Genomic DNA, 10,161 nt, shown 5'->3' on the forward strand with positions numbered 1-10,161 from the left:
CCGGGAATTTCTTCCTCCCTTCTCCTGTACAAGCTCACATCTCAGGATTGAGAGAAACTTAGAAACCACCCTCTTTCCTCCTATCTTGAAGTGGGAATTAACTCTATCTTATGTCTATCACTACCCTCCCTCCCTGCACAGCACTGAACACGATAAGAACACCTCAGCAGCCACACCCCCGCTGCCCTGCTCCACAGGCCCAGGGCCCGGGCCTAGTCGGACTGCTCCTGAGACGCAGGCTGGCCGGGCTCAAGTGGTGCCTCTGCATCCTGGTCATCTGCAAAGAACAAACAAGAGGGACTGGACTTAGAAGTAGGAAAATTACTTATTTTCAGGCCCTAAGAAGAATTAATTTGCCTTTAATTTGCCAGGTGTGAGGAGACTGGAAGTCTAGTCCCCATTTGATACAGGCTCAAGTTCAAACTCCAGTCCTGCCTGTCACGGGCTGGGCGGCACGGCACAAGCTGCCTCGAAGCTCTGACCCCAGCTCCTCCCCCTGCCGAACGAGATGACCCCTGCCTGGCAACATCAGGCTGGCACGGGGACCAGGTACAACGGTCAGTGAGAACCAACTCTCACTAGTGTCTCCATCACTGCAGCTTCTGTAACCCTCAGAACAGCCTCACGAGGTAGGGGGCGCTCTCAACCCACTTTTGCAGATACTGACGCTGAGGCCCCAAGGAGTGAACTAACTTGCCCAAGGTCACAGGGCTGGTAAGTGCGGGAGCCTGGCTGGTCAGCACCGAGGCCAGCGTGCGTCCTTCAGGCCACCGCTCCAGCTCACAGATCCGGGCAGCTCACACACAGCGCGCGTGCAGCAGGCCTCGGTGTCCCATTCCCTGAAACAGGAATGGTGTCGGCAGACGGACCCAGCTCAGGAACTCTTTCTGACAGTCACTGGGAGGGCTGTGCTGAGTTTGCCAACCATTTCCAAATCATTTCTTTTCCTGAGAGGTGTCAGGAGAGGATCGAGATTAAAAAAAAATCCTTTAACATAAAAGTAACGCAACCCAGAGATGGTTGAATTCATTCTGCAAAGGGCCCTTAAAAGAAAACCCAAAGCATTTTCACATTCAGAATTTCAGTTGACCTTCACAGTCAGCCAACGAAGGGGCTCACTTTACGGAAGACTGAGGCCCAGAGAAGGGTTGTGACTGGCGAACCTCGCCCGGCGCACCGGAGGCAGCGCTGCGCAGGCCGGGTCTCCAGCTCCGGGGCAGGTTCCCTCTCCAGAGTGGCCAGGAGAGGACCATCCCCACCAGACCGGAAGTGGCTCCTGCTGCTGCTCCAGGCCACGCACTTGCTGCTTCCCCCGCCACAAAGGCCTGGCACCTCTCTTCTGAACACACCACACTCATGCCTGCCTCCACACCCCTGCCCACAGGCCCTGAAGAGCCATTTCTGGATAAAGCACTGCAGCCAGACATAGAATTCTGTTGAAATCTGAGCCATGCCATTTACATCTCTGAGAACCGCTCAGGGTTCTGTTGACTTCCTCAGCTGAGATGGGCACCCCCTCCCCTTTGCCTGTGCATGGAATTTAAGGGGGTGTAAGGAAAGAGCTTGTCCCAGGACCGGCACATTTTAATTCTGTTCTCCATCTCCCCTCTCTCCACATCTACTTCAGGTTAGCCCCCTTGCTCCAAAAAGGCCTCCCGGCTCACCCCCACACTAGAAGGCTGGTACTCACTCACCAGCGGTCTCCTGGTCCGTATCAGAATGCATGGGCAGTGAGAAGGATGCTGGTGGTGGTGGCGGTGGCAGCGGCGGCAGGAAGTGGATCGCAGAGAGGAAGCCTGGTGGGAGGAACTGGGGCTGGGGTGACAGCGGCGGCGGTGGTGGCAGCAGGGTGGGCGGCGGCAGCAGGGTGGGCGGCGGGGGGTAGCTTGGCTGGAAGTCTTCCCCTGGCTCCGATACCTGCGCGGCACACTCAGCAGAGAAGCCAGACAGGGAGACGGTTAGCCAGACGGGCTGATTGGACATGTCCCATCTCCCAAATGGGGCGCTCCCCATGGGCTAGATTCACCTGTGCAGCCCAAACACCTGAACAGGAGGCACTTGAAACCAGGTGTTCAGCAGACACCCACCTAACCACGGAAGGCAAGAAGGTGCGCAGGCACATCTCACCTCAGCCTGGGGAAGAGCCGCCCAGTGGCCGGGACTGAGCCTGCCGCCTGTGCTTAGACCTGTTACCTTGTTCCATCCTGATGACCCACGGAGGGCTGCTCTCTCCCCACCCCCACTGTAATGGCGAAAACCAGCATCCGTGGAATGAAGCTACGGTCCCTGGGCCGCAGGGCTGGCGAGTGGCTGAGGCAGGACTGGACCCCAAGTCTGCGTGACCCTGCTGCTCTGGGCAAGGGTCAGGTGCATCCCCAACCTCTTGTGGAGATCCCACCTCCTGGCACACATAATGCCTTGTCGTTAAGAGTCAGGGAGTCTTCAGGTGCCCTATTCTAACAGGACAGAACACCTGGGTGTATGTAGTGCAGCTATTACTGAGTCGGGGAAGCTGGGTGACCTCAGGAAAGTGGCTTCAGCCATCAAGCATCCTGTGCTTCTGTTCCTTCTTCAGAAGATGGCAGCTAGCCCCAGGCCACTGGACCCCAGGGCCGGAAGGAAGGGATCTGGAGGGGCAGTGACTGCGCAGCTCAAAGTCTAACTGAGAAAGACATGAGTATACTAAAAAATAACAAGGAATTTCAGATGTAGTTCCTATTATTTATTCTCCATCCAGATACTTTAGAGCAGCACTTCACAAACTGTGTTCTGGAGAATCCTGGTGTCCTACGAGGTATTTTTAAAGTGCTTTTCAGTGTTCTTTGTCCAGGGAGTTGGAGAAACTCCACACACTGCCCACACAATGGCGAGTCACACATGAGAATATTAAAGCCCGGAGGCCATCTGCAAAAATCTCCTTAGATTAATCCAGCATTTCCTAACTTAATGTGCCCACAAAGAAGGAAAGAAAGCCTACTTTTAAGTACCTACTATACGCCAGACCCTGCGCCAGGCACCCTATTTAATCTGTCGATGGCCCCGTGAGATGGGTACTCTCACCCCCGCTGACAGACGGAGAACCTGAGTGAGGGCCGCAGAAGTAGGTGACTTCCCCAGGCCACACAGCCCGTGAAAAGGAGGACTGGACACCAGGTCTGTCCAACTCCAGGTCTGTGATCTTTTGTGGGGAGAAAACAGGGGGAGCGAGGCAGTGGCAGGTGGGACAGACACAGAAAGAGAAGGCAGACGATGTCCCTGGGGAGTGTGCGGGTGCTGGGCAGGGGGAGCGGGACAAGGATGAAAGCCATTCACAGGCTCTTCTTGGTCTGAAACAGCTTTACAAATAAACGCTGGATCTTCTACACAGACATGAAATGGGTGGGAGGGGGATCATCAGTGCTTTAATTCCAAGCTACTCAGCCAAGTTTCCCCTGGATGGCAGCTCCTGCCTGGGGCCTGTGGTGGCAGCGCAGGCCCACACAAACCAGCTGAGATCACACTCTTTAACAATGGCCGTCTGGCGGGCTGTCAATCAGAGCCCTGCTCTGGACGCCGGGCTCCAGGCTTCTGTGTGAGCAGACGGTGGGTGGGGTGCGTGCTCCACTTGGCCACGACCCCTCTCTTTGTGTGGAGGCTAGAGACGCCACACTGTCCCTGGGGCTGCAAGGGAGTGGCCAGTACCCACAGATTTCAGGGGGGGCAGGGTGGTGGCGAGAGTCTTATTTACTCTACCTCTGCAAGAGAGATAGGCTTAGGGTAGCAGAAAGCAGCCAGATCCAGAGTGGGGCAGCCCGGGTGCACGTCCTGTTTCCATTATGGACCTGCTGATAATTTGGATCCCAGTCCCTCACCAACCAGCTCTGGGACCTTGGAGAGATACAGAACTTCTCCAAGCCTTCATCCTCTCCTCTACAATGAAATAACAACACATGCCTTGAAGACTCAAATAAGGGTCAGTAGATGCCCTAGAAATTAAGAACAGTGGTTTTCAGATTGTCCCTGCTTGAATCAATGGAAAGTGATGCACACATAGAACTTTACAATGTCTGAACAGAGAGAAGGGGCCCACCGAGGCTGAGGCAGGAGTAGGGGTCCAGCACCCTGCGCAACTGACCTGCCTGGGCAGAGCTAGGGCTCCGTCGAACTGGCTCCACATGCTGTGGCGAGTGACCCTCACTATGTAAACGTTGAGCTTTCACCTTTTTTCTTTATCGCTTTCCACATTAAACCAAACAAGCCTGCTCTCTCCCTCTTCCCCACCCTCCACTCGAGGGAACATCTCTCTAACACTCAAGGTTAGGCTTTTCGCTCTGAGGGAAGGATAAAGGTGATGGTGGTCTACATTTCCTTGACCGTGAGCTGCACTGGAGCCAGCCTCCTCTCCAGGTCCAGCCTCACGGGCCCAAAGTCAGGACTGGCCCCCCAGGCCTTTCACTGCCCTGCCTGCAGTCCTGGCGGCCCCCAGGGAGACGGCTTTAAACTGTCCTGGTCCGGAAGTAGCTGGTAACTAAAGCCACAAAACCCAGTCACCCCGACTTGTATCTCATACAGCAGGGACGGCCTGCCTTACACACCAATACTCAAAACTCCAGGCCTGTGGAGCACACCGGTTTTTAACTGACCGCTGATCTTATGAAAAGACTGAACATCATTCCTTCTTTCAACACGTATTTCCTAAGGTGACAGGTGTTTGGGGGAAAGGTTTCCATAGTTTTCACGACTAACCTTAAATGGCACTTCCTCCTGAAAGAACTCTGCAGTCTCAAGTGGGCCATACCTTTGGGTGGGAGACCTGTGTCTGCTCCTGCCTCTGCCCTGAACGGATGGCTCCAGGAAAGTGGCATTTCCCTTCCAGTGCCCGGCAACACGAATGGCCCTGCGAGCACCAGCACTCCACGGGCCTGAGCAGGTGGTCACTCAGTCATTGTTCCCCAGCTCATCTGAGATGCGTCTGAGCTCCCAGAGCTTTCTAGTCTACAATTCTAAAAGGCAAATGCCACAGCCCAGGCTGACCTGTGTACACATGACTGGACCTGGACTTATGTACACAGTACACAGATGCACTTCCAGAGGTGCACACTGGACAAGGAAGCCCACTGGCGTCCTGGAATTGAGCACATATACGTGCAAGAGCAAATGGGATGAGGAGGAACCCGGAAAGGAGTCAGGGTGGCACTCACCGAGCCTCCTCCGTGGTAGGGGCTGTAGGACACGTGCCGGAAGCCCTGCTGCAGAGGGATCCCCAAGCCTGGGGACACATCCTGGTAGCCCAGCGGGAATGGGTGATAGGGGTACATGCTGGAGCAGCTGGGATACAGCTTGGATGGATCTCTCTCCAGGTACTCAGACCCCACCACAGAATCCGAGTGGATGTTCAAAGAGAGCCCTACAAAGGCAAGCAATGAGGGCAGCATTAAAAACACAAAGAGCTGGGGAAAAGAGCATCACATTACTATCCAAAGACAGGTACAGTAAACACTCAGCTCCATTTACAAAGAACTCCCACATCCATTATGCTTTTGACCCTCCCCACTTTTTAAACCTTTCAGCCACATCCCATGGCTTGAAAAAATCCTGGGCACGGCCACGAAGCCCACTCGGGCTGACTCCTGCTTCCACTCCAGCCTCCTCCAGTGCGATAAACTAGCAGTTTCTTCTTTCGCATCCACCTCAAGGCCTCCGCAGATGCTGTTCCCTCATCTTGGAAGGCGTTCTCCCCTAAACCCACTTGGCCTCCTCAGTACTCAACTTCTCCCCTTCCTTAGGACCGCAGCTAGACCATTAACGGTTAGAGAGTTCTACACAACGAGTTGTGTGATTCTCTGATCGGTGCCACTCCTCGCACACAGACAAGATCCCTGAGGGCAAGGGACTGGACTTCAATCCCCGTTGCCAGTTCATCACTATTGTCTGGCACCTAGTTACGCGCTCAGTCCCCCACGTTGAGTGAAGGAACAAAGTAAGGCATCGGTCGGTGGAAAGGTATCCTTCCACAGGACTGCTGTTCTCTGGGGACCAGGTTTTCCTAGTATATCCCAGAAGACAGAAACGGCCTACAGGGTGCACGCGGGCTAATCCTCCTAACGCACAGGCGGAAGGCGCTGGCCGAAGGTGGCAGAGTGCGTGGCCCATCCCCGGACCCAGACGTGTGCGCCTCCCGTCGCCCCACCCAGGAAAAATCAACAGGGATCTTAATTAAAAACCAGCCATTTTCCTAAAAGCCTCAAATCTACATGTGACTTGAAGTTGCACTTTAATACTGAAAGCATAATATTCATAGGGTCAACGTAATTTATGCACATGGTGGGCAGGAAAAAGTAGACAGCATCTCAAGAAACCAACTTTCTCCTCCTGCATGGAGCAAAAAAAAAAAGCTGTCCCATTCCCACCCACCCACACCCAGGGACAGGTGGGAGAGGGTATGAACCTGGGTGCACATGCACCCTGGGCCGTGGATTGGATAAGGGGAGGGGCCTCCAGAATGCAGAAAGGGACGGAAGGGTGGCCAGGCACAGGAAGTCCTACAGGAGGAGGGGGCAGGGTGGGGGGAAGCTCCTACCCAAGAAATGAGCGGGAAAAGGTGCTCAGGCAGACTGAATGAAGGTAGAGTTGAAGAGAAGCCTTCTAGAAAGAGCCGTCAGCTCTCGGAAAAGGTGGAGGAATGCGCAGGCGCAGTGATCATTGTGCTGGCCCACCCAGAGATGGCCTGGAGGGAGGTGCCTCCAGCCCAAGAAAAGGGCGGGAAGAGGTGCGCAAGCGCAGTAGGGCCAATGTCTCCTCAAGAAGGCCCGACTAAGGGGACTGGAGGCCATTTTATCCTTGCAAGACAGAAAGATAAGCGTTGTAGTTAAGTATTGAAAACCGTCTGCACCACCCACTGCTATCTCTTGTACCTTTTTTGCAAAAAAGCACTCAACCCAAATCCGTATTCAGAGAAAGTTTTCTTAAAGCAAGTTTACTTCGGAAAGCATTTTCCCCACCCCCCTCCCCAAAGTCCCATCCGGGGACGCCAACATGGGGTGCCGGGAGGCTGCAGCCCTGACAGGAACCAATGGCAGAGGAAGGCTGCATGGAGCCTGGGAGTCTTACCAAAGGCGAATGACGAGCTGGGAATGGGCCGCAGTGGCCTACGCGTCTCCATGTGGCCAGAACCTCCCGTGCTGGTGGCCTCCGCCCCGACCTGGGGCCCCACGAAACCCGGAATGGCCACAGCAGCTTGCTTGCCTGCACCGGTGTGGCCGCCGCCGGCCAGAACTGGCTGGAAGGCGCTGGGGCCAGGGCTTGGGCCGTGCGGTGGTCTCTCCTGCAAGTAGGTGGCCGCGCGGTCCTCAGGGCCCGGCTCCAGGTCTCCAGAACTGGCCAGCGGAGGAAGCGGGCGGAGGCTGGACGCCGGGGCCACAGCTTCGGCCCGGGAGGCTAGCGCCTGATCCTCGTCGGAGGCCTGCTTCCTGAGCATTTTCTGTGCGGCCATGATCTTCTGGCGTTCAGTGATAAGGTAGCACTTGTCGCAAGTGCACTGCTTCCAGCGACAGTTGCCCGCGTGGCCCTTGACTGCCACCAGGAAGCCATGGTTCCGGCACCGCGAGCATTTAGGGGTGCGCAGCATCTTGTCGGCCAGCTTGGCAAGGTCTGCCTTCATGAAAACAACCGCCACCTCTAGAAGCTGCGGAGCAAGTGAAGCGGGAAGAGCAGAGCCCCAGAAGTCCCTGGTGCTGGGGACATTGGATACACTTGTAACAAAGTTGTTCTCCATACATCCCGGGAACTGCAGCAAGACCCCTTGCATTTTCTCAACTTTGGAAGGGGGGATGGTGCAAAATTTGGAGTTTCTGTGCCTTGATTAATCAGATGCAAGGGGTTGGGTTGAATAAATTCTATATGGAACGCTGTTGCATGTATGTCATCTGGGTTATCTGAAGTCGTAGGCATTTAATTTTCTGAAATTTCTATTCTTATTACCCCAGAGACAAAGTATTTTGTAACTTCAAAAGAGGCGGAGTAATGTTCAACGGTCCACAGATTTAAAACTCCAGAGGAATGTAGCTCTCAGTAAACCCATTCCAGTAGAAAAGCTTTCTAAGATAAAAACCCTGTTTCGCCTACCAAAAGCTGTTGCTGAATTTCATTTCTCGCCCCTGCGGAGAAGCAGCCGTTCACGGTGATGCTTCCAGAATATTCTCAAGAGCTCTGAGCAGTGTGATAGTGGCTCATGGTTGTGTCCTTATAGTAGTTCCCATATAAGACTGTTTCTGGAAGATGGCATGTTGCTGTTTGTGATGCCTTCCAAAGTAAAGCATGCTTAAAATGCTTTAAGGTAAAATAGACCTAGGATATTTTAGCATGAGTTTGACTCATTGCTTAACTTTGCCACGAATTTAGTTATACCTGTAAAGCAACCCGAATCTTGGGATGCCTAAAAGCTGGCATGAATTTCATAGTTTCCCAAGGCAACTAAATTATTTCATTTCCTTGTGTGATCGAAACTTGTGACACCCCGAGGCCTTTTTTTTTAAGTCCCTAAAAAGAAAAAAAAAATGGGCCACTCACAGCTAAGTTGAAAGCTTATAATCATAGAATCAATCATGTTTAAGAAGGTAGTCAGGGTTACCATTTGACTAAAATGTGCACTTTAAATTTCCCTTTCTCTGAAACTCTGCTAGTAGAATGTTCTGTAGAAGCTAAGGCCCAGCCAGTGTCCTTCTTGATTATCCTGTGCCTCTGAACTACACAGTGCAGCTGGTTGCAGCTGGTTGCAGCTGAACTGTGTATTTCTCACCAGCTGCCTGAGAATAGGAAATGTTTGCCATTCTGAGGCTGATTCGAGACTGAAAGGCTGAATAGGGGGTTGTAAAGCCTTTTTTTCTGTTTGAAAGAAATACATTCATATCTTATTAAAAGGGTAAGAGTATAAACTTCTGTATTATGTGGCCTTTCAGGAATTTCACTGGTAATTTTACATCCATTTGAAGAGACCTAGGTTTGTCTCTGATAAAAGGGCAGGCAAGTTCTTTTCTGACTCCACCCAACTCAAAATAATTTTTTACTGACTGTCATTTGAAAACGGTACTTAAAAATCATAGCTCCAGTACTACGGTTAAAAATCTAGGGCATAAGCTTCATTGTTTCATGATACTGCAAATTTAAGGTCACTTTCTGCATTATTGAATTTAAAACTTTGACATTAGATGACATCGAATGATAAGGCCTAAAAAAAGAAAACCACTCTCGTTTACATTTCATGTTTGACCACCTAAATTCTCTTCATTTTCCTATTAATGATTTAAAAGAAAATCCTGTTCAAAGCCAACTCTTTGAATTAACATATTTCAGCCATGTTAACTACAAAATGTTTTTACATTTATTTCATAGGTTTAGGGGCAAAATATATCCAAGGTGATGTGAATTTGCATAGTGCTTTAGAATATTAATAAACAACCATATATCTTTCTAATCAGTAGTCACATTGTACAATGTAGAAACCCCAAGGTTTATATAGTATGTAAATCTAAGAGAAAGAAAAAGGCTGGTTTATTTCTCTTCCCCCCTAAAGTCTCAATTTATATAGGTAAATTCCAACAGAGCTTTATTTATTTCACTCTTGGAAATTCAGTCAAATTGATAGTTTTGTTTTATTTAGTTTGAGGACTGATTACTTCTTAGGCTGCTGCTTTTTTTTAACGTATACGTTTCTTTAAATTGTTCTTTAAAAAGGTGGTAACAGATGGTAAGGACATCAAAGTGAAAAACTGGAAGTCAAAAGGATGGGAGCAGTAAGTACACAACATCCCCTTTCTTCCCCACACCTAAACCTTGGGAAATTCATGTTCCAGTCAGTCTGCATCGTCATAAGCAATGGTTTGTAAAATAACAAGTTATAGTTGCTGGGGAATCACCAGTTTGACTAATTGACAGTAAAGGGGCTGGCTGGTGGCCATGTCTGACTCCCAGCTTCAGTAACGGACTCCTTTCCCTTGGAGTCCCAAGTTTCTTACCTTGAATAATGCCTCTACTCTTTGGTTAATGTGGTTGCTATTGGTACTGTTTAATTCATATTCATTTTAAAGAGCCCTGTATTATGCAATGCATGGAGTATCATTTATAATCATTAAATGTTGTATGCACTGTGAGTTTTCCTTAATGGTGGCACCCAAGAGTAAGGAA

At 51.1% G+C, this 10,161-nt stretch overlaps 1 protein-coding gene across 1 annotated transcript; it reads right to left on the minus strand.

The window, feature by feature from the left end:
- Positions 1 to 212: 212 nt before the first annotated feature.
- Positions 213 to 7,612, minus strand: DMRTB1 (DMRT like family B with proline rich C-terminal 1). The gene is made up of 4 exons (XM_045858524.1): positions 7,090 to 7,612; positions 5,181 to 5,386; positions 1,695 to 1,917; positions 213 to 277 (listed from the first exon to the last, which is right to left on the minus strand). Exons 1-4 carry the CDS (start codon positions 7,604 to 7,606, stop codon positions 213 to 215), a joined length of 1,011 nt encoding a protein of 336 aa, XP_045714480.1. The 5' UTR covers positions 7,607 to 7,612.
- Positions 7,613 to 10,161: the final 2,549 nt, after the last annotated feature.

This window comes from Phyllostomus hastatus, unplaced genomic scaffold (assembly GCF_019186645.2).
Source record: "Phyllostomus hastatus isolate PE091 unplaced genomic scaffold, TTU_PhHast_1.1 phas_contig_147, whole genome shotgun sequence".
NCBI classification, from domain to species: Eukaryota; Metazoa; Chordata; class Mammalia; order Chiroptera; family Phyllostomidae; genus Phyllostomus; species Phyllostomus hastatus.